The sequence below is a fragment of the Erythrolamprus reginae genome, chromosome 2, assembly GCF_031021105.1.
Source record: "Erythrolamprus reginae isolate rEryReg1 chromosome 2, rEryReg1.hap1, whole genome shotgun sequence".
Taxonomy (NCBI): domain Eukaryota; kingdom Metazoa; phylum Chordata; class Lepidosauria; order Squamata; family Dipsadidae; genus Erythrolamprus; species Erythrolamprus reginae.
Genome location: NC_091951.1, coordinates 270,450,583 through 270,476,312, shown reverse-complemented (window position 1 = coordinate 270,476,312; position 25,730 = coordinate 270,450,583). Strand labels below are relative to the sequence as shown.

The 25,730-nt window shown below is 40.4% G+C and overlaps 1 protein-coding gene across 2 annotated transcripts in view; it reads right to left on the bottom strand.

The window, feature by feature from the left end:
• The window catches only part of RFX3 (regulatory factor X3), a 220,056-nt gene that overhangs the window by 67,189 nt on the left and 127,137 nt on the right, over nt 1–25,730 (bottom strand). For both annotated transcript variants that reach the window (XM_070742599.1, XM_070742598.1), the window contains exons 3-4: nt 18,701–18,798; nt 7,907–8,165 (exon numbers count right to left, since the gene is read on the bottom strand). In XM_070742599.1, coding sequence (XP_070598700.1) covers nt 7,907–8,165; nt 18,701–18,798 — 357 coding nt within the window. The remainder of the gene's footprint in view (nt 1–7,906; nt 8,166–18,700; nt 18,799–25,730) is intronic.

Here is a 25,730-nt window from a genome sequence, read left to right as displayed (position 1 = left end):
AATTTGCAAATTTCACTTTGCATATAACAAAGGAAAATGTGATGTTACACTAGCATTAGATATTCCTGCAGTTGCCATTCACTAGTTAGATTACTGCCTTAGGCTTTTTGGAAAAACTCTAGGTAACAATGTATTAAAAGTGTATGTAAATAAATAGTGAATGACCCACTTTTTAATGCCTCAACTCCTATCACTGAACACCCGTCTCTTAGCAATTTTTTCAGAGTGTCTTCATAATTATCAATTTCAGAAAGTGGATTTTTTTCCCTAAAATTTTCACAGAGGATGCTATGTTATATTCTAAGGGTGGATAGAAAGAACGTTAATCTGATTTACGGGGGGAAAGGATTGATAGAAAAGTGTGATGATAGAGGACAAAGAGGAAGGAGGAAATGAAAAAGAGATGTTGTGTTGTCATATGCCCTGCCAGTGTGGCCAGCAAAATGGAAATTGGAAAGTGTGTGTATAGAAAGGACATGTCTGACATTAAAAAACATCTCGACCCAACTACTCCCAAGTTGTTAATAAACAGCCAAAATAGGCTGCAAAATTCATTTCCGAATTACTTTAAAAAGGTTATAAATTAACTCATATGAGTGGAAGGATACTTATATCTACTGTATTTTTCAGAGTTTAAGACGCACCGGAATGTAAGACGCTCCTTAGTTTTTGGGGAGGAAAATAGGGAAAAGAATCTGCTTACTAGGTATTCATCTAGCGAGCGTCCTTAGTCTGGTCAACTTCAGCACATTATTTTATTTCCTGGTTAGAGCCTTTAAAAATAATATTCTGAAAGAGTAACAATGAAAGAGCTGGCAAGCCGGTAAGAGCTGGGAATATCATTAGCACCTGGTTAGGGCTGGAAAGAAACATCTGGAGCAAGTAAAACAATGAAAAAAAACCCTACAAAGATGGGGGTTTCATTACTCTAATTTGCTCTGAGTAAGTTTCTTTCCAGCCCTAACCAGGTGCTAACAATGTTTCCAGCTTTTACCGCTTGCAAGCTGTTTCGTTGTTATTTGGAATACATTCTTGGCAGAGAATAACAATGAAACAGCTTGCAAGTGGTAAAAGCTGGAAACATTGTTAGCACCTGATTTGGGCTGGAAAGAAACTTACTCAGAGCAAATTAGAGTAATGAACACCCCCCCCCCTGCAAAGACTTAGAGCTTGGAAAACATTCTTTACAAAGAGAAACAATTAAAAAGCCTGCAAGATAAGAGCTGGGGAACATCATTAGCAGCCAGTTAGGGCTGGGGGGGGGGGGGAAGCTACATTTAGAGTATAAGCCGCACCCTAATTATCAGCCTCTTTTAGGGAGAAAAAAGGTGCATCTTATACACCAAAAAATACAGTAAGTATCTTTCTCACACTAGTGAGGTAGATAGTCTTTGATTTACAAATATTTGTTTAGTGACTGTTCAAAGTTATATTGGCACTGAAAAAAGCGACTTACAACTGTTGCAGCATCCCCATGGTCACATTGTCAAAATTCAGATGCTTAACAACTAGCATGTATATATGACAGTTGCAGTGTCCCAGAGACTTTCTGACTAGCAAAGTCAATGAAGAAGCCATATTCATTTAATATTCATGTTACTAATTTAACAATGGCCATGATTCACTTAACAACTGCGGCAAGAAAGATCATAAAATGGGACAAAACTCAATTAACAAATCTTGCTTAGCAACCGAAAATTTAGGCTCAAGTGTGGCCGTAAGTCAAGGACTACCTGTAATCCTGCATTATGTGGAAAGGTGACAAATAATGGCTTCATCTACACAATTCCCCTTCATATTTCGCCATCTTTAAGAAGGAATTCTTGGAATTTTTTCACTCTATCTGCATTTTCAACCTACAACTTCCAGAAATATGTAGGCCTTTTTAAAAATTGAGGTTTTTTTTTCCAATTTCAGATGATTCCTACAGTTGGTATCACATTCTGCATTTGGAACTATGTTATCCAAGTAAGCCCACAAAGTGTTATCTATAGATAAAGGAACAGGGAAATGATATAGTATATAATCCTGTATAGTCCTAGCTGGTCCTCTTTGAGACAAGAAAGTGAATGTATAATATTCTTGTTCAAGTTCCTCACTAGAGAAGTGGGATATATACCTTACTTCAAAATCACAGCACTCCTGAAAAATCTTCTAAGATTTTTCATCTTATTATGGAATTATTTTCCTTCCTTTATTATTCCCCCACACTCACAAAGCCCTAGCTGAGCGTGGTTATTATATATACCACTAAAGTATCAGGGAAGAAAGATCAGGTTTTCTCAACAAATTAATATTAAGCTAGGACAGAATGAATAAACTTATTAAAGTGAAAACAACATAGGAAGTCCATGCTGCAACTTTCTTTGAACCAACTCCCTTCCCAAAACGGCTGATGCTTAGTTGTTGTTTTCTGAATGGCCGTTTGCTTTCTTCAATATATTCCATTTCTGCATCTATCAATTCAATACTGTCTGCTGCTGATTAGGGCCTATAATGTCCTTTCCTTCCTTCCTTCCTTCCTTCCTTCCTTCCTTCCTTCCTTCCTTCCTTCCTTCCTTCCTTCCTTCCCTCCCTCTCTCCCTCCTTCCCTACCTACCTACCTACCTACCTACCTACCTACTTACCTACTTACTTACTTAATTGGGGCAACCTTTCTCCCTTCCCCATATAGATAGTCCTGGACTTACAACTGTTCATTTAGTAACCATTCAAAATTACGATGACATTGGGGGAAAATGACTTCTGACAATCTTTCACACTTACAACCATTCACCACACCCATGGTCACATGATCAAAATCCAGATGCTTGGCAACTGACTCATATTTATAGTGGTTGCGGTATCCTGAGATCACGTGGTTATCTTTTGGGACCTTCTGACAAGCAAAATCAATGGAAAGTCAAATTTACTTAACAACCATGTCACTAACTTAACTGCAATGGTTCACTTAAGAACTGTGGCAAGAAAAATCATAAAATGGGGCAAAACCCACTTAACAAATGTTTCACAGTGACTGAAATTATGGGCTCAATTGTAGCCGTAAGTCGAGGACTACCCGTAGTTGGAGAAATCAGAGACTTGATTCTGACACTTCAGTGGCTTTAAAAGAACGAGAGAGCTGTCAGGAGCTCTATGATTTTTCAGGAAAACCCACAGAAACTTGAGAATCCTCAGGTTTTCTTGCTGTTTTTCAAGTTTCTGAGCATGATAGGAATTCCCCATCTTTCTCCTAAGCCACAGAAAAGGACAGGCTACCTGAAGCTAGATATTAAGCTCAGCATACAAAAAAAGCTTTCTGTTTAGTCAGAAATGAAACTGAGTCCTCATTTAATGACTGTTGGGATCCCTTCTACAGATGGTTAAAAAAAAAGAAGAGAGAATAATATGTTGTAATAATGAAATGATCTGTATAAATTTGACCAGATACAAATCCGGTATATAATCTCTCCTTTCCTCTTCAATAGTAACAAGAGATATTAGATATATAAATATGAAATTTTTATTATTAGTTTCAAAATCTCTATATTTCGATTAATTCAACGCTTGCTTTTACCTATCTACATGACTAATCTGATCCAAGGTAATGAGCTAACAAATGTGAAATTAGTTCATATTCTCAACACAACTCCATCGTACACTCGCCCACCCCTTTCTTTTCCTTTTCTTTCTTCTTTCCTTTGTTTTCTTGCTTCTCCCCTCTTTCTTCTCCTATCTATTTTCTATCTTCCCTCTATCCCCCTCCCTATAAGTCTATATGTCTATTAACTGTTATACTTTTATATTTAGATATATTGCATTGTACTAAGACTCAACTGTTATATGTTTTGATTATTTTTTATGTTTTGTATATTTGTAAATTAAAAAAAATTAATTTTTTTTTTAAAAAAAAGCTTTCTACTTCTTTTGGGGAAGCAGAATGATGAGAAGCTCACAACCAAGATTAGATAAAGCTGAACAGCTGTTATCTCAAAGGTGTTTTTTCAAGAGGCAACTGGACCTTCCGGTTTTTCTTTGAAGACATTTCACTTCTCATCCAAGAAACTTCTTGGATGAGAAGCAAAACATCTTCAAAGAAAAATCAGAAAGTCCAGTTGCTTCTTGAAAAAGCACCTTTGGGATAATCATGACCTGGATGACTGAGAATCTCCATAGACATTTACTTGAACATCTGTTAGGCTTATTGCATTTTATGTTACATTTTATGCAGTTATATGAAAAAGCATACCCGACTGATATTTTTACATTTCAATACACTTCAGCGCAGAGATATTTGTTCTTTATTTCAACAATACTGATAGATTAAAGGCTTATAATATAAAAAATATCATGTATTGTTTATATTTTTAGTCCATTGTTGAATTTAAATAAGTATAAATGCAAATATTCTATATGGAACAAGTAAGAACTCTATATTCATCAGGTTCTGATGTTGGAAATATTGTTGGATAGAATCTGGGAGGAACGTGTCTTATTTAAACCTCAAGCGTTTAATTAGATTTGCTCTTTCCTGTTGAATTGTGTGGTAACACCATAGCTTAGATCCGTGATGGCAAATCTATGGCATATGTGCCAGAGACGGAATGCAGTGCCCTCTCTGATGGCACGCAAGCTGTCACCCCAGTTCAGCTCTGCCACACATGTGCACCCCACCAGCCAGCTGGTCTTTAGGGCTCTGTCGCGCATGTGCAGGGAGTAGGGCACATGTGGGGGGCATGCACTTGCCCGGGGGTGTGCGGGGGTACATGTGCATGCATGGAGGTTGGGTGGTGTGCGAGGGTCACATGCACATTGAGTGCATGCTTTAGGTACAGGGGTACAAGTGCATGCATGGAGGTCGGGTGTGTGCGAGGGTCACACACACATTGCATTTGGGGGGTTCAGGTGCATACGTGCTTTGGGCACTCGGTCCGGAAAAGTTTAGCCATCATTGGCCTAGATTAAAAGAGCTCTCTGAGGCCTTCAGAAAGAAGGTTATAGACACTGGGAAGGAATTTGAAAAAGATTGCCGCCCAAATGGACATTGATCATCCCACTATCCAAAAAATCCAAAAGAAGATTTTTAAATAACTGTCAATTTGCTCAAGCCATGCCATCCCAGCAAGTTCAATCTGAGAGCAGAACTGCTTAAAGAAGTCTCTATAGATTCCACAATTTCATCAAGTGACTATAAAGTAGCGTAGCTATTATTATTGCTGATGTGAAAGTGCATGAATCTACAGTTAGGGTAAAATTGTACAAATTAGTTCTATGCAGGAGGGATGTGCCAGAAAGCACATTAGGACAAAAATGTAAAAGGAGAATATTTGTAGTTGAACTGAAGGGTTCAGGACGCTCTCTAAGTTTGCTTGTTTTCTGGCAGATGTTTCTTTACCCAAATTAGGTAACATCAACAGTGCTGAAATTTTGTTCATGACACCTAGGCAAAGACCAGAATTTCTGGAGTAATATGTGCAGCACAAAGAGCAAGTTATTTGGCACTGTACCAAAAGACAAATTTGGCAAAAATGAAATACAATATTTCATCAGATTGATACCAATTGTAAGGCAGAGTGGAAGACATGTGGTTTGGGGCTACTTTGGTGCCTCAGGCCTGGCAACTCACCATCATAGAATCCAAATTCCTCATTGTATCAGAGCGTGCTTGAAGATAACATGAGACCATCTGTCTGAAGACAGAAGCTCAATCAAAAATGGACCTTGCAGTATGCCAATGACCTTAAACATTCCAATAAATTCATTATGGAATGACTGTGTGTGTGTGCGAATGAAAGGCCCTAGAATGACCAACTCGAAACCCAGATCTTAATCCTATTTAGATGCCATGTGATAATTTAAAATGGTTCCACAGAAGAATATAGTTTATCTGTTACATATTTTTTAAAATAAATAATTGCAAAGTAAATTTTTCGTAAGGTTTCTGTTCAATTACAAACCTTTATGCTTGAGTGAAGATAAGGTTTTGATATGTCCACATTATGTTGAAAAAAGAAACTTACTTTTTCATGTGAAAAAGTATATTTCAGAAACACAATATACAGTACATGAAAAATGCTTTTAGTAAAACATCACCTGGTAAACATTTATGCTGAAATTTCAGCAGATATTAGTATAGTTCTTTCTGATATAGCTAATTCTCAGTTTAACCTGTGATCAAGGATTTAATTCCCACTCCAGGAAATAATTAAAATGAAACCCTGAATAATTGTGATCTTGCTTAATCTCCCATTTCAAATTTAAGATCATGATGATTACCCTAGCTATTAAAAAAGTGAAGCTTTTTCAGTAAGCTAATAAAGATTTTGAAAACAAGGACTTTGCTAATAGTCTTCAATTGTCTACTTGTGTTGAACTATTTTTGTTCAATCAGGACAGCATCTCTCAATTACCCCTAACTCTTTGTATTTTTAATGTTACCTAATGGAAAATAACAATGCTAAAAATCTCATAAAATAAAATCCATTGTCTGTTTTCCTCTGAATAAAAGAATTCCCATTTGATTCTTAATAGCATGGTAGCAATGAAGTTCAACATTTCAAAATCTAATTTCCGCATTTCACTTGTTATGCTTTGTTACGTAGACTTGTAAACATCTGATGTTAGGATTTCTTTTTTAAAGGGAAATTAGAGAAATACTATCATCTACTCCACATTGGCATCATCAAGTAATTGATGAAATGGGGATTATAAAAAGAACTTGGCTGGTTTTTTTTCTATTTGTAATCCCATATAAAACCTATTACTGAGGAAGCTTCCATATCAAGTTGCAATGCACTACAGCCTTGAAACAATCCCCTTCATCTCATTCTATAATGTGACTCATCGTATTTTATGAAAGAGAAAAAAGTTTTTGTTGATGCAAAAATTATAATGAATAAAAGCAGAGCTAACATGATGCGGTTCAAAATAATGACTAATTCACAATATAGAAATAAATCTGAAATCTGAATTTACAAGCTACTGTTTAATCACTTGCTATTTTAATATCTATTAGTCATAATATTAAAAACACACAAGCAGCTTGAACATTTCTATCTTGTTCAAGCTTTGCAATTTTTTAATTAACTTTTTTCATTTCCCAAACAGATGGCACATGGAACAATTAGATAGGGTGCCACATAAAGCATCTCCAGTTGATAACTATATAATGCAGAGATCAACAAATTAAAATAAAACAACCAAGTGAACTTTATAAGCCGAAGGTTTTAAAGCTCCTATTGTTGAAGAATAGAAAGAAAATGTAACCTGTTGGATTCACTTAAATATACTAAATAATACAAGATTTATTTATATGTTTTTTAATTAAATGTATAAATACATTGGGAATTATATAATTTTTTCTTTCAACTAAAGATTCTATTCTTGTGCACCTTTGGTGATAGTTTAACCCTCTCTTTCTTTCTTTATTGACTATTTGCTTTAATTATGATGACAGGAATTATTTTTTATTGTTCATGCTATATAAAGACCATGAAATGAACAACAGCAATAAAAGTTAAAGTTGGTCATTTCTGCCATACATTTGCAAAACTTTCTATTCAGACATAAAAGAAGCCAATTCTGATACTAAAATTCTGCTCAGCAGATTTTTCAGATCTACTTATGTAGTGGTGAAATGTACAATTTCAGTGGAAACAAACTTTATTTAAAAACAAAGAACCAAACCTCTGGGCAATAGGAGAGTCTAATATACCTGGATAATAGTAAAAGTGCACATTGTTTCTTCTGTGTATTGTTGGCAAATTATTTGGCGTAAATATCACTGAACTCTGTTGTGTTGCAATTGTACAATTGGACTGCATCTCCTTAAGTAAACCTACTTCTGCAGCTGAGAACAAATACAATTAAAAACAAAATGGACAGAACTCTAGCTATAAACATAAAAAAAACGATCTGAATGACTTACTGTAGCAGGGGATGCTCGTGTTGTGTGCGTAACAGAATGGCCAGAGTTTTCCATTGAATTGCCAATCAGGTAGGTACCTCCAGTGCTGCTGATGAGCTGTCCTCCTGTGACACCCATCTGAAGGCCTCCAGTGCCCACCATACTATGAGAAGAGACTACTGTGGTCACCTGCGCAGAACTTCCTTGGGTATCAAAGTAATTCCCCCCAGTGTTTTGGCTGTACATCTGAGTTTCTGTGTAAGGATACGTTGTTGTTCGTCTTAAGTAAAAGAAATGAAAGAAAAGGTTACTTATGTGTTCTCCATATTGGAGGGCATCAACATTTTCATTTAAACTGTAACCAATTTACGCATTATCTTACAGCATTCACTAGGGTACAGTTGAACTTTACAATTTTAAGTCATTTATTGTTTGATCAGATTCATACCCGGAGTTAAGATAGAAAGAATTCTTCTTACAAAGAATTCTTCTTCCTTTCATCCATTATGAAAGAAAGAATCAATTACGAAACCAAAAGGTAGACTCACAAAGAATGATAATTTGATGTTATCCATTGAAATTTCACTGAGAGTAAAACCAAAGGTGCTTTTTCAAGAAGCAGTTGGACTTTCTTCTTATTCTTTGAAGACAGAGCTGAAGAAGCTTCTTGGATGAGAAGCAAAATGTCTTCAAAGAATAACAAGAAAGTCCAGTTGTCCCTTGAAAAAGTACTTTTGGAATAACTATGTCCTGGATGACTGAGAATCTCCATAGACACTTAGAGTAAAACTGAATGTCAGTCTCTCCAATTCTAGTCCTGCACTTCAAACATTGATAAAGTGATGAAATATTACCAAGCAATTGAAAAAACTAGCTGAAATTACAATTTATTTTTGTTAGTACATGAACACAATATAATCATCCAATGTATTATAAGTGACATGGCTTCAATGCTAGCATCAATCAAACTGAAGTCCATTTCAGGTCTTGATCAGTGCACAACACTGAGGACTGAGCAAGTGGGAACTAAATTCTTGGGGGCTGGGCTTGTTTACAGTCAATGGCACTTCTTGAGTCAAAGGCTATTCAGCAGTCTATGGCTATACAGTGATACCTTGTCTTACAAACGCCTCATCATACAAACTTTTCGAGATACAAACCCGGAGTTTAAGATTTTTTTGCCTCTTCTTACAAACTATTTTCACCTTACAAACCCACCACCATCGCTGGGATGCCCCACCTCCGGACTTCCGTTGCCAGCGAAGCACCCATTTTTTCACTGCTGGGATTCTCCTGAGGCTCCCCTCCATGGGAAACCCCACCTCCGGACTTCCGTGTTTTTGTGATGCTGCAGGGGAATCCCAGCAGGAGAATCCCAGCAGCGTAAAAATAGGTGCTTCGCTGGCAACGGAAGTCCAGAGGTGGGGTTTCGCAGCATTGCAAAAACACAGAGGTCTGGAGGTGGGGTTTTGAGGACTTCGGTGTTTTTGCGATGCTGCGATTTCACTGATGCTCCCTTCGCTGGGAAACCCCACCTCCAGACTTCCATTGCCAGCGAAGCGTTCGTTTTTGCAATGCTGGGATTCTCCTGCTGGGATTCCCCTGCAGCATCGCAAAAACACAGAACTCTGGAGGTGGGGTTTCCCATGGAGGGGAGCCTCAGGGGAATCCCAGCAGTGCAAAAACGGGCGCTTTGGCTGGCAAAAGGGGTGAATTTTGGGCTTGCATGCATTAATCGCTTTTCCATTGATTCCTATAGGAAACATTGTTTTGTCTTACAAACTTTTCACCTTAAGAACCTCATCCCGGAATCAATTAAGTTTGTAAGACAAGGTATCACTGTATTTAATATTTTGTTTGTGCAAGATTAGAAACCTTTTGGAACAATCAAGTAGTGAAATCATCCCAGCTAAGCAATATGGCAATGCAAGGGTAAACCTGCTATATTTTCTGAAGTTTCAAGGGTGGTATGCACATGGCACACACCCACACACTGATTTATTCCCAGCTGACTCTCTTAAGTTCTATGTAAATGTCACCACAATGATCTGTCGCCTTTTATAAATTAGTATTCCTGCCATCTCATCTTGCCTCAGCAAGTACCTGAGTTGAATGCGACCCTGAATTTTCTTTCATCTGATCATTCAGAAGGACTCATTTATCTGCAGCATACTGATCTTTGTCTGGAAGTTGCTATTTAGCTTAAAAACTATTTTACAGATAAATTTCTTTTTAGAAATAAAAGCCTCTTTCTTTTTTTGCAAATATTCTCCATCTAAATGCTCGTTAATTTCACATAGGTTAATTGCTAAGAGATTTGAACTGAAAGAACCTTGATTTAAATACCTGTTCATTCTATATTTATTTTAAATTTTGCTCTGCCAAACTAACACATCATTTAAAATATATTTCAGTTACATATAAACGTTCTACTAAATATACCGCTTGCAGATAATGCAGTCTTATAATATTAATACATTTTGATAAATTTAAAACCACTAATGATATATTGAGGCAAATTTTCCTTTTGAATCAAGAGTTTTCATAAAATTAAATTCTGTTTCTTTCTCTCTCTCATTTCACACACACATTTTTTAAAAAATTACATGAGTCCTTATAAGTATTAGAACCATTAACTGGTAAATAGATATTATGGGTTTTTCCAACTGACTGTTCTGGAAATGAAATCTGGGCATTATGTTTTGAAAGGGGGCTTATTATAAAAAGGGCAAAATTTATAGAAATGTCTGCACAAAGTTCTGTCCTTTATATAGAGAATGTTGAAGCACATATAAAAAGGCCTGAGCTTTATTCATGAGGCTACATCAACCATCCTTTTAAAAAAAATTCCCTCAATGGCCAAGATGCCATAAGACAGTATGACGAACCTATGGCACGGGTGCCACAGAGGCCACTCGGAGCCATATCTGCTGGCACACGAGCCATTGCCCTAGCTCAGCTCCAATGTGCATGTGTGTGCCAGCCAGTTGATTTTTGGCTCACAAAGTGGCTCTGGGTGGGCATTTGGCTTCCAGAGAGCCTCTGGAGAGATGGGGAAGATATGTTTACACTCCTATGGCTCCAGGGAAGCTTTGAAGGCTTAAACATGAGCCTACTAGGCCCACCAGAAGATGGAAAACAGGCTGTTTCCGGCCTCCAGAGGGCCTCTGGCAAGTGAGGGAAGCTGTTTTCGCCCTCCCCAGGCATTGAATTATGGATGTGGGCACTCACGTATGCTCAATAGCATGTACGGATGCTCTTTCGGCACCTGAGGAAAAAAAGGTTCACCATCACTGCCATAAGGATTACCCTACAAAGGGATATCTCTTCATCCTCATTACAGAAGCCCTGTGAATTATGTTTAGCTGAGACAAAATTATTGTCCCACAAATCACCTGTGAGTTTCCTGAACTTGGATCTCCTTTAGTCCAATACCTTAATTGCTACACATACTTGACAGAAGGTCCTACTGTTCTGAATACCATGCTATTCATAATTTCTAGTTATGCATTTAAAAATAATTGTGGGGGTTTTTGTACCAGGGTTAACAATACATCAGAGAAGCTGTCAACAGAAGAAATAACATAATGCAGTCAAAGACTGCTATTAATGAAAGACAGCTGATTAATGAAATCATATGATGGGGAAAACACTGATCAATTTTTTTGTATTCTGTATAATTTCAGAGGAATAAGGATATAAATACAGCTAAGAAAATCACTCAGAATTAGCAATAGCAATTGACTTTCGCAGGTCCCGACATTCGAGGAAAGTCTATACCACAGGTTTTCAAAAAATATTATTAAAATATACTCTATGGTTTTTTTGCACACCAAGGGTTTTCCGTGGCCGCCTGATGTACAATACTGTGCGTTTTAACTCCCCCCCCCAGCCGTCCTGCTTCTTTAAATAAAAGCTCCGCTTCCGCCCCAGTCTCCTGATCCCTCGGGAGACAGGAGAGGGAGGGGCACCGATCTCTGGGGTGGCAGAGGGTCGGAATATTCCTGTGTTGCTGGGAAGAGGCAGATATGGCGGGGGCCACAGAGCTAGCCGTTCCAGGGGAACGAGGGACCGTTGCTTAATAACGGTCCCTTGTTCTGGCTCCGTGAGCCCAATCTTGGGTACTGGTGATGAGTGTAACTCTGGCCCTGGGCTCAGGTTGCTGCTGCTTAACGCCAGGTCGGTGGTAAATAAAGCTCTCCTCATCCGGGATCTGATCCTGGATGAGGAGGCCGACTTGGCGTGTATTACTGAAACCTGGCTGGGCCCGGAGGGAGGTGTTCCTCTCTCTGAAATTTGCCCAGACGGGTTTCAGATATGGCATCAACCTCGACCCCAGGGAAGGGGGGGAGGAGTGGCTATTATAGCCAGGGAGAGCATTTGCCTGCGTAGAGTCATTGCTCCGGAAATTGCGGGTTGCGAGTCTCTCTTGTTGAAGTTGGACTTAGGGGTCCAGGTGGGCTTATTTCTCACGTACCTGCCTCCCAGCTGCGTGTCAAAAGCCCTGCCTGTGCTACTCGAGGAGGTAGCCGGGTTGGCGGTGGAGTTCCCCGGACTCATTGCCCTGGGGGACTTCAATCTGCCGTCACTCGGCGAAACCTCTGGGTTGGCACAGGAGTTCATGGCCACCATGACAGCCATGGACCTGACTCAAGTAGTACAGGGTCCGACTCACGAGGGAGGGCACGCACCTGGCATGGTATTCCTTTCCGAGCAATTGAGAAATGGTCTGAGACTAAGGGGCTTAGAAGCATTGCCTTTGTCATGGTCAGACCATTTTCTACTACGGCTTGACTTCCTGGCTCCAATCCTTCCCCGCAGGGAGGCGGAACCAATGAAGATGTTCCGCCCCAGACGCCTGATGGACCCAGAGGACTTTCAGACGGCGCTTGGGGTTATTCCAGAGGCACTCATGCACCGTTCGGCGGAGTCTCTTGCGGAGGCCTGGAATACGGCTGCTGCGGAGGCCCTCGACCGGATTGCGCCTTTGCGACCTCTCCGTGGCGCTAGACCCCGTAGAGCCCCATGGTTCAACGAGGAGTTCCGGGAGTTGAAACGCCAAAAGAGACGTCTAGAGAAGCGATGGAGGAAGAGTAGGTCTGAATCTGATCGAACACTTGTAAGAGCTTTTATTAAGACTTACAAAGTGGCGCTCAAAGCGGCAAGATGCGCGTACCATGCCGCCTTGATTGCATCAGCGGAATCCCGCCCGGCCGCTCTGTTTAGGGTGACCCGCTCCCTTCTAAACCAGGGGGGAGTTGGGGAGCCCTTGCAGAGTAGTGCTGAGGAGTTTAACACGTTTTTCGCTGATAAAGTCACTCAGATCCGGGCCGACCTCGACTCCAATTGTAAAACAGAGTCGACTGACAATGAGTCAGTCGAGGTGACTGGGGCATGTACTTGTCCACCTGTCTGGGAAGAATTTGATCTGGTGACACCTGATGAAGTGGACAAGGCCATTGGAGCTGTGAGCTCCGCCACCTGTCTACTGGATCCGTGTCCCTCCTGGTTGGTTTCGGCCAGCAGGGAGGTGACACGGAGCTGGGCCCAGGAGATTACCAACGCTTCCTTGGGGAGGGGAGTTTTTCCATCACTCTATAAAGAAGCGCTCGTGCGCCCCCTCCTCAAGAAGCCCTCCCTGGACCCAGCTGTCCTTAACAACTATCATCCAGTCTCCAACCTTCCCTTTATGGGGAAGGTTGTCGAGAAGATGGTGGCACTCCAGCTCCAGCGGTCCTTGGAAGAAGCCGATTATCTAGGTCCCCAGCAGTCGGGTTTCAGGCCCGGTTACCGCACGGAAACCGCTTTGGTCGCGTTGATGGATGATCTCTGGCGGGCCCGGGACAGGGGTTTATCTTCTGTCCTGGTGCTCCTTGACCTCTCAGCGGCTTTCGATACCATCGACCATGGTATCCTTCTGCACCGGCTGGAGGGGTTGGGGGTGGGAGGCACTGTTCTTCAGTGGTTCTCCTCCTACCTCTCTGGCCGGTCGCAGTCGGTGTTAGTGGGGGGTCAGAGGTCGACTCCTAGGTTTCTCCCTTGTGGGGTGCCTCAGGGGTCGGTCCTCTCCCCCTGCTATTCAACATCTACATGAAACCACTGGGCAAGATCATCCAAGGACATGGGGTGAGGTATCATCAATATGCAGATGATACCCAGCTTTACATCTCCACCCCATGCCCAGTCAACGAAGCGGTGGAAGTGATGTGCCGGTGCCTGGAGGCTGTTGGGGCCTGGATGGGTGTCAACAGACTCAAGCTCAACCCGGATAAGATGGAGTGGCTGTGGGTTTTGCCTCCCAAGGACAATCCCATCTGTCCGTCCATTACCCTGGGGGGGGGGAATTATTGACCCCCTCAGAGAGGGTCCGCAACTTGGGCATCCTCCTCGATCCACAGCTCACATTAGAAAAACATCTCTCAGCTGTGGCGAGGGGGGCGTTTGCCCAGGTTCGCCTGGTGCACCAGTTGCGGCCCTATCTGGACCGGGACTCATTGCTCACAGTCACTCGTGCCCTCATCACCTTGAGGTTCGACTACTGTAATGCTCTCTACATGGGGCTACCTTTGAAAAGTGTTCGGAAACTTCAGATCGTGCAGAATGCAGCTGCGAGAGCAGTCATGGGCTTACCTAGGTATGCCCATGTTTCACCATCACTCCGAAGTCTGCATTGGCTGCCGATCAGTTTCCGGTCACAATTCAAAGTGTTGGTTATGACCTTTAAAGCCCTTCATGGCACTGGACCAGAATATCTCCGAGACCGCCTCCTGCCGCACGAATCCCAGCGACCGATTAGGTCCCACAGAGTGGGCCTTCTCCGGGTCCCGTCAACTAAACAATGTCGGTTGGCGGGCCCCAGGGGAAGAGCCTTCTCTGTGGCGGCACCGGCCCTCTGGAACCAACTCCCCCCGGAGATTAGAACTGCCCCTACTCTTCCTGCCTTCCGTAAACTCCTTAAAACCCACCTTTGCTGTCAGGCATGGGGGAACTGAAACATCTCCCCCTGGGCATGTTTAATTTATATATGGTATGCTTGTGTGTATGTTTGTTAGTATATGGGGTCTGTTTTAAATCTTTAAATATTTTAAATTTGTCAAATTATTTATGATTTGTTTCCACGTGTTGTGAGCCGCCCCGAGTCTTCGGAGAGGGGCGGCATACAAATCTAAGTAATAAAATAAAAATAAATAAATTCTCAGAGCATTGGTACGCTCCACTTGAAGGTGAGCTTTACTGCCGCCCGCCGCTACCGCAGCGAGCACAGCAAAGCCCCCAGCTTGCCACCCCGTTGCCCCTGTGGGTTCTGGGGGTAAGTAAAACCAGGAATGGAGGAGGGAGGGGGAGAAAGGAAGGAAGGGAGCATCTCTACTTTGCGGAAATTTGACTTTCACGGGTGGTCTTGGAATGTATCCCCCGCGAAAGTCAAGGGACCACTGTATTTATTTATTTTATTTATTACTTAGATTTGTATGCCGCCCCTCTCCGAAGACTCGGGGCGGCTCACAACATTTATACTTCAGATAGGATTTTATAGTTCAGAAGTAAAAAGGAACGTCTCTAGATATTTCTGAAATGCAATATCACCAAACCTTACTGAGACTGGTGGAAGATGTAGCTCAGCAACAGTCAGAGCAGAGGTCACCAACCAGTGGTCTGCAGACTACAAGTGGTCCATGAGAAAATTTTGGTGGTCCGCAGCACACCCTGGTGGAAGATCTGCGCCAGGATGACCAATGGTCAGTCCTGTGACTAGAGCACTTAAGTATGGGACCAGCCAGGCAGCTTGCGGTGGGGCTGGAAATCTCCGCTATAGAGGGAGGTATGTGCAACTTGCAAATTTACAGGTGGTGAATGTGCAAGCATTAGCACAGCCCTTTGTTGGTGCTCTGCACACCTCAGCACATGACTTCAGCCCCGACCCAACTGTTTCTTTGCCACTGCTGTTGGTGCCTCCATTGCCATGCAGAACAGTTACATTTAGTGTGCTTCACAGTGGAGAAAATGGTGTCCTCTCCTTCTCCTGGAGCCCATTACAATGCAGAGCATTGGCTGCAGCCAGGTCTGGCCAGTGTCTTGGGACAGAGGGCAGGTCATGCATCTCCCTGAGCGACCGAGATGCATCCAGGATCAGCAAAGGCTGAAGAGACCCAGAGAATGCCGGAGTATCAGAATGAGAGAGAGAGAGACAGACAGACAGATAAACAGAGATGAAAGAAAGAGATGACAGAGATGGGGGGGAGAGATGAGAGACACAGAAAGGTAGAGGGAGAGATGAGAGAGTAAGATGCAGAGAGAGAGATGACAAAGAGATGAGAGAGAGAGAGCGCTGAGGAAAGAGAAAGAGAGATGAGAGACAGAGAGAAAGACAGACAAAAAGAGGGGAGGAGAGATGATAGAAAGATACAGAGAGAGATGAGAGAGAGACAGAGAGAGATGAGAGACAGAGAGAGATGAGAGATATAGACAGAAAGAGAGAGATGAGAGAGAAAAAGATACAGAGATGAGAGACAGAGAGAGAGCAAGAAAAATATACAGAGATGAGAATGAGGTGAGAGAAAGATGAGAGAGACAGAGACAGAGAGAGTAGAGATGAGAAAGAAAGAGATACAGAGAAAGAAAGAGATGAGAAAGAGAGAGAGAGAGAGAGAGAGATTGAGATAAAACGAGACAGAGAGAGATTAAAGATCCCAATGTTTTGTTTTCTTTGGGAAACAGGTCCAAATCAAGTGTTTTAAGATTGTAGAAACAGGAGGCCAAGCTAATTGCCTGAAGGATCCCATCCCGTCACTGGGAGTCCAGGCTCTTCAGCAAGCATCACTCTGGATTAATATTAGTGGTCTGTGGGATTTAAAATTATGAATTTAGTGGTCCCTGAGGTCCAAAAGGTTGGTGACCCCTGAGGTAGAGTATAAATCCCCCCTTCTTATTGACAATTACACCGGAAGGCATAGATAATCATCCACTATTCTACACCTTCTCCTCTGCCTCAATTTCATGATATATTGCAGAGATGTTAATAAGATGAACCTGACATAAATCTGTACACAGAAAAATATAAATGCAATAAAGAAGATTGACACATTACTATACAATGCTACATGTTGCATAAGATCTTACAATATTGTTTAATTAAATCCCAGTTTTCCACACAGGACTATTACCATTTCATAATGTGAAAATGATTGCCTATCAATACCAAATTATTTACTAGGTTTGTCCCATCATACCATATATGCTTACAATTCAAATTATAACTTAAATTTTATAGAATGCATTATATTATTAAATTGACAATTGCCAAAATCTTCCAAAAAAACATTCTTCCTCATATCAAGGGCATTATCAGACTTCTTACACTTTAGTCCTGACATCTGTGATTGGCAATATCTTTCCATGTTTTCCAGACAACAACTTTCTTGATGTAATAATTTAGACAGGTTTATTTAGAAATTAAGTTCTAAAGAACTATGTAAAATTAAGTTGCCAGAAATTGTGCTGAATACTGCAACTTGGACCTTTTGCATATAAACTTTCTATTGAATCACAGGCTATTAATGCTCTTTTCCAAAAGTAATTCTGCTTAAATATGGAAATGTTGCAATAAGATTGAAAGTATCAAAATCATTATAATCAAAGTACCTACAGTAGTATTCAACTTGCAAAGTACCTACAGTAGTATTCAACTTGGAACAGTTCATCACCAGTTGAGGTGACAAGGGCACTGAAAAAAGTGACTTATGACCATTTTTCACATTTATGATTGTTGCAACATCCCCCTGGTCATGTGATTTACATTTGTATGCTTGACAACTGGCTCATATTTATGATGATTGCATAAATTGAGGACTATCTGTGTATCTTTATGAAATGCAGAAAATTATATACAGTGATACTTCGTCTTACAAACGCTTCATCATAGAAACTTTTCGAGATACAAACCCAGGGTTTAAGATTTTTTTTGCCTCTTCTTACAAACTATTTCCACCTTACAAACCCACCGCCGCCACTGGGATGCCCCACCTCTGGACTTCCGTTGCCAGCGAAGCACCCGTTTTTGCGCTGCTGGGATTCCCCTGATGCTCCCTTCCATGGGAAACCCCACCTCCGGACTTCTGTGTTTTTGCGATGCTGCAGGGAAATCCCAGCAGCACAAAAACGGGCACTTCGCTGGCAACGGAAGTCCGGAGGTGGGGTTTCCCAGCAAGGAGAGCCTCAGCAAAATCGCAGCATCGCAAAAACACAGGGGTTTCAAGGACTTTGGTGTTTTTGCGATGCTGCAATTTCACTGATGCTCCCTTCACTGGGAAACCCCACCTCCGGACTTCCGTTGCCAGCAAAGTGCTCGTTTTTGCGATGCTGGGATTCCCCTGTTGGGATTCCCCTGCAGCATCGCAAAACCACAGAAGTCCGGAGGTGGGGTTTCCCATGGAGGGGAGCCTCAGGGGAATCCCAGCAGCGCAAAAACGGGCACTTCAGCTGGCAAAAAGGGGTGAATTTTGGGGTTGCACGCATTAATCGCTTTTCCATTGATTCCTATGGGAAACATTGTTTTGTCTTACAAACTTTTCACCTTAAGAACTTCGTCCTGGAACCAATTAAGTTTGTATCACTGTATTGTGTAATTTTAAAAAAAATAATATTGTTCTTTTGGTAAAGAATTACTTCATTTTGACTTTTGAAAATAAAAAGCTTTGATTTTAGAGGAAATGGCTTCTAGAAAATGTTGAAGACTATAGGGGAAAAAATCTGTTCAATTCTCTGTGATATTGGGGTGAAAATGTTTTACTTCCATAGACACCCAGATGTTTTACTCACATAGCTCCATTTGTGTAGACCGTGTCACTTCCCTCCACATACTGCACCTGGGCTGGATATACATGTTGCACTTGTTGCACAGTTTGTACTTGTTGAACCTATAAATAAAATAAGACTGTAAGCTTCGGGAGGGGGGAATTTATATATCTCATCTGTACAGTTTTAAGACTAGTGAGATATCATCAAACTGCACAGCAAATTTGCAGCCAAAAATTTACAACACAATAACAAAGATGCTGTTTTTCTCACAGGCAGCATATATTTATTTTCAAATGTACACATTGCTTTTCGAACTGCCTCCAGAGCTCCACATTCAATGGATAAAGGGACTCTATTATTTAGCAAGTTATTAATAGTTGTTACTTACCCTGCAGTGACACAAACGTATTTTAAAACATTTAACTAGTATTACAAAAGGATCTTGTAATACTGTATTTCATCTCTCTTGACAATCACATTTCCCTTATCGTTTGCTGTGTGATTTATGTACCACTGAAGTAAAAAACCATTTAATCATCATTATATTTTTCAACTTTATCTGGAGTCAGAGTTTAACATTATTCTACTTGCTAAGTCAGTGCCTAACAAATCATAAATGTAAAAGAAAATGCTAAACAATCATTCTATGAATTAATCAGGAACTGCAATATAAAAACTTGAATACATGAATCATGCTTTTTTTTAAAAAAAAAAACTGCCTACAAATATCTTCAAATTCAAAAACTATAATCCACTATTTTATCTTTCCTTATTGGTTGAAAGTACCATTTGTACAAAAATAATATAAGCTATTTCATAGCTTTTAATTATTTAGGAAACTAACTATGAACTATAAAAGGTTCAGGGTTGTACATTTGAAAAACAAAGCTGATAATAATAATAATAATAATAATAATAATAATAATAATAATAATGCTGTGGCACAGATGATCCACTGGAACTTGTGCCGGAACTACCATTTACCAGTGGCAAAGAACTGGTGGGATCATAAGCCTGAAAAAGTGGTTGAAAATGAGCAAGCAAAACTACTGTGGGACTTCCGACTTCAGACTGACCGAATTCTGAAGCATAACACACCAGACATTGTGATCGTGGAAAAAAAGAAAGTATGGATCATCGACATCGCAATCCCAGGAGACAGCAGAATTGAGGAGAAGCAGCTAGAGAAATTAGTGAAATACGAAGATCTAAAAATCGAGCTGCAACGACTCTGGCATAAGCCAGTGAAAGTGGTCCCAGTGGTACTTGGCACGCTGGGCGCAGTGCCAAAGGATCTCAGCGGAAATTTGAAAACCATTGGAATTGACAAAATCTCCATCTGTCAATTGCAAAAGGCCACTTTACTGGGATCGGCAAACATAATCCGCTGCTACATCACACAGCCCTAGGTGCTTGGGAAGCGCCCGACTGGTGATGAAATACGAAATCCAGCATAGTGATCTCGTTTGCTGTGTTGTACTGACATAATAATAATAATAATAATAATAATAATAATAATAATAATAATAATTTGCCACTACATCACGCAGTCCTAGGTGCTTGGGAAGCACCCGACTGGTGATGAAATAAGAAATCCAGCATAGTGATCTCGTTTGCTGTGTTGTTGTATAATAATAATAATTATTATTATTATTATTAGTATTAGTATTATTTATTAGACTTGCATGCCGCCCCTCTCTGAAGACTCGAGGGGCTTTTATCTCTCACTAGCTAAGGCACCTTGAAACGTTGCACAAGACATTATATAGGAGTTACAGTTCTCAACAATGACAAAGCATATTTTAGAACAGAGCACAAGTCTTTGGGGTTTAAAATTTATGAGAATCCCCTCTGGTACTTGGAAAGAATATCATAATTCAAGAGAGATTATCATGCAAAGCAGGGGTTGGAGGGAAAATAAAGCAGGAGATACTATGAAAGACAACTAAAGCTCTTTTCTTTTTGTTCTCCAAATTAATGTACAGTTCAAATTAAAATGTGGAAGAGCACCTGAATGTCAAGTCATAGAAAAATTCATGCAGCTTTGCCTGTTTTTCTGTTTGAAATGGAACCAGCAGGTCCCTAACCACACCATGGCTGTTTTCTCCAACACCAAGCCTTCTCACCTTTGGCTAGCTCTTTCTTCTCTTCTGGCAAAGTTAAAAACTACTACTACTTCTCAGAACTTAAAAGAAAAAAAAACTAACATCCATTAAACAGTAAAACTAATACAGTATACCGTAATGGTGGTTTGTTGCATTCTGAAGGTCTTTCCATGTGAGCTATATGCAAAAACTTATTTTCAGTAGTAGAGCTGGTGTTCTGCAATGCTTCCTCAGTCTGAATACTACACTGATTTTCTTTTGATGCCAGGCAAAAAAAGATTATTTTTCCATAGGTTCTTAAGTTTAATCTGCATTTATTCTGAAACTACTATTTTTTTATGATGTCTTTCATTGTTACAAATTAAAACAAAGCAAATCTTACAATCACAGACCAGAATACAGTACAAATATTGGTTGTTTAAAATATACACTAGTCACAATATAATAGTCAATCTAAATGTGGACATACTGGCTCTTGTTTTAAGTATCTTAGTTCAAATCAGTGCTATGGATTTATCAATTTTGTTGCTAAGAGACAACGTTTGGCAACTTAAAAAGTGCCTTTAGACTTTGTCAGCTAAGAGCGATTGAATGTAAAATTCGTTTATATGAAAAAATAAATAAATAGAGGCTGAATTTAACTGGCTGAGAATAAGGGTAAAATTGACAGTGAAGTGCCCATGGATGTGTTCAGTTCAATCTCATCTTGGAAACTTGTAAAACTCACCTTACAAAACAACTGATAGTAAAGCATTAAATTGAGTTCTGGACAATGCTCGTTAATATTTGGGGTAATCATCAAATGGAGCTAAGCTGTCAGACCTGAACTTTGGAAATAGCTAATGCATGATACTCATACATCTTAGAAGTTCCATTTTCATTTTGTGATTCTATGGACCACTCTCTGTGTTTAATTACCATTTTAGCATTATCTAATCCTAGAGATAAGAAATACTTGGCTAGAAGTCCAAAGAATATAATGTATGTGTAATAAGAAGAATAAGAATAGTAACAACAACAAATAGCATATGCCATTTCTCCAAAAAAAGCTGACCACCTAGTTAGTTGTTGCAAGAATATTGCCCAGGCAAACAACAACATGACAAAGTAGCAACAATGGAAGATCTGCAGGAAATACTATTTGCCTGCAAAATGAAAGCTGATGGGATCATAAAATAGTCAAAGTAAGAGAAAACGAAGAAGCTACATTGCTCTGGAACTTTATAATTCAAACAGTCACACATCTCCCTCCTAATCTGCCACATTCCAGACTTAAAAATGATATCAATAAGAAAGACAAAAAAGTAGATCAGTGTTTTTCAACCAGGGTTCCGCAACGGCCAGCCACGGGTTCCGCAACTTAATAAGAAGACAAGGCAAGGCAAGGCAGTTCCCCCCTTCAATCCTGCCCACTTCTGCAGCGGGGCAGCCTCTTCCTCCGCCTCGTGTCCGGCAGATCAATCATGCTCAACAGCAGCAGCCGCCAAGCAGCAGCAGGAGCTCTCCTCTAGCCCCTCGCTGCAGCAACGGGAAGAAGGAGGATGAGGAGGACAAGGAGGAAGCGGTTGCCTCTCCAGCACCTCCGACGCGGAGCTTATCAGTCCAGGGCTCAGCCGTGCCAGGTGGCTCAATGTTCTCTCCTGCTCATCCTCACGCCTCCTTCCCGTACCTGCGTACACGCCACCGCTCTCGGCCAAGCAGCCAACTCATTATCTCCCTTTTCCCTGCACAGGGCAGTGTAACAGAGCAGGCCCTACTACTCCCTCAAGCTCAGGGCCTGAGAGGGCAAGAGGAGCTTAAGGTGGAGCGGAACCCGTCTGCTCCGGCTTTGCCTTCACTCTGACCCTCTCACCGGCCCTCGCAGCCACCAAAAAATGGGGAGGGGAAGCGGGTGGAATGGAGAGAATGGCCTCCACTTATTGCCCCGCTCAGGCCTGGCATTCCTGGCGAGGGTACGCAGTGCAATCTCCCTCTCTCTCTCTCTCGCCCTCTCTCTGCTACTCCGCAGCCACAGACCCCTAGGTGGTAGCAGCACTTGCTGATTCTGCTATTACTATTAGTCTTCTCATCATTCCTATCACCGATCTCCCACTTATGACTATGACTGTAACTTGTTGCTTGTATCCTTATGATTTATATTGATTGTTTCTTGATTGCTTATTTGACTCCCATGACAATCATTAAGTGTTGTACCTTATGATTCTTGACAAATGTACCTTTTTTATGTACACTGAGAGCATATGCACCAAAGACAAATTCCTTGTGTGTCCAATCACACTTGGCCAATAAAATTTCCAATTTCAGCTTCAGGATGAACAGCTTAATGCAGTGTTTTTCAACCAGGGTCCTGCCAGAAATCTGACAACACCAAAGGGTTCCCCTGAAGAAAAAAGATTGAAAAACACTGAAGTAGATAGTGGACTTGGCAGAACTGCAAATAGGTGCAAAGTAGAAGAAAAGTAGAGAAAATCACAAAATACAAAAAACTGCAAATAGAAATAAAACTGTGGAAAAAGAAAGCAAAGGTGGTATCAATAGTAATAGCTGTTTTGAGTGTGATGATATATTTAATACTATCAAATAATATCTGCCTAGCCAGGTTCTTGGGAAAGACTTGAAAGGTTGTTGTTGTTTTTTTTAAAGGCAAATCCAATGTAAACATATGGGAGGAAGAGGAGGAGGAAATAAGAAATATTCAGCTCATAAAAGCTCTATTTGAATATAAACAACAATGTGACAGAGTCACCAGCAGTTAGTAACTTGGTGGCCTGGGTTGCTGGAACTGCTCGCAACTGAGGCCTGCCACACTCCGAGCCGGCTCTCTCGACAGCACCTTCTTTTTTTCAGTCTTGTGCATGCCTGTGCACAACGTACATCCGACCACACAGTGCAACACATCCATGAACGAACTGGCAGTTGAAGAATCCGGAACCCACCCCTGCTGGGCAGCCATATCAATTTCTTAATAAATAACATTTAAATACATTTCTTACTGTGCAGCACCATAATAGTTTAATGTATTTCAAACAGAAAAATGGGAATACAGCAATAGCATTTGAGATTTATTTACCGCTTCACAGTACTTTAGAGCCATAGTGGCACAGCAGTTTGGCAGATCGAATCTCACCAGGCTCAAGGTTGACTCAGCCTTCCATCCTTCCAAGGTGGGTAAAATAAGACCCAAATTGTTAGGGGCAATATATGTTGACTCTGTAAACCGCTTAGAGATGGCTGTAAAGTACTGTGAAGCAGTGTATACCGTAAGTCTAAGTTTAAATGCTTTACAGCGCTCTCTAAGTGGTTTACAGAACAGAATGTATCATACATTATTTCCTTTATTCTTATATGACTTTAAGTACAGAGTTTGAAATCCTGCTCAGGTCCAAATTTGTTCCCAAGTAAACTATTACATAAAGGATTTGTTTTCAAAAGGGTAAAACATACAGTGATTATTTTCTTTATTTTGTATGTTTGTCTTGCTTTTTAATAGTAACGTGTAAAGTGGAGGGGGATAAATATTTGCACCCTAAAACTTTTTGCATTTTGTAAAAGAAAAGAGTAGTGCCTTGCTAACTTAGAAATATAATAAAAGTAGTACTCAAGTCATGGACTACCTGTAGTACATTTCCATCACACATAAATGCCACCCTCTGGTAGGAAATCTAGCTGTTATTTGTCAGTGGTATAAACCACGCCTTCAGATTTCAGTTTGTAAGAGTGATAAAATTATTTGTACCTCACTAAAGTGGTGACCATGACCTAGCATGAGATGTGTGAATGAATCAACTGCAGACACAAATCATGCTGCTTTAAAATCTAATTTGTATATAAATGGAAAACTGCCAAGGAAGTGTGACACAGACACATTAGAAAACTTGTTAAAAATGAGAAAAGTGATAAAAAGGAAACGCACGAGAGTTAAAATTCTGTAGAATGCTTGGGAGATACTCAACCCATAATAATAGAAAGTACCTCCATGATTAAGAAGCAAGGTCAAGGAAGTGAAAAATGGCTGTAATAAATAGACGTCCTGCTCAAAGAAGGAATATGAAAAGCAACACAAACCTACATGAAAGAAATGCAAGCACAAATGCACAATGATGATAAGATAGAAAGACGGGGAGAGGAGCATTAGGAAGGTAGGTAGCTGGGCCTTTGTAAGACCAGGAAATTAAAAGAGTGCTAAATGTAGAGATTGTAAAGTACCTGAATGAGAGCATACCTTCATTGTGGCATATGCAAAACCATTGAGTTAACATCACCAAGAAATCACAGGAAGTAAGACAAACTGTAATGTCAAGAGGAGAAGTTCTAAATCTAATTGACAAATTTAAAACTAACAAATTGCTCAGTCCAGATGGTATCTACCTAACAGTTCTTAAAATAACTCAAGGTTAAAATTTCTGATTTAATAAAGGAATATACAACATGTCCTAAGGTCAGCCTCTAAAGCTGATCAAGTTCTAAAAAGAAATTCAGAGGAGATCCAATAATGTATAACTAATTAGCTTAACATCATTTCTAGATAAAAATACACTATATGAAACACTACTTATCAAGCATGAAAAAAAGTAATTTTTGACTGCTACTGAAATAACTTGTTCTTTGAGAATATCAGTAAGCCGAAAGGCAAAATTGATCCAAGGTACAAATGAATGTCCCAAAAACCTAAAGGAAAATCTGCAACCTGAATGCTGTGCACCAATCTGATAACTGTATTTAAAATAGAATAGAATAGAATAGAATTTTATTGGCCAAGTGTGATTGGACACACAAGGAATTTGTCTTGGTGCATATGCTCTCAGTGTCCATAAAATAAAATATACATTTGTCAAGAATCATGTGGTACAACACTTAATGATTGTCATAGGGGTCAAATAAGCAATGAAGAAGCAATATTAATAAAAATCTTAGGATATAAGCAACAAGTTACAGTCATACAGTCA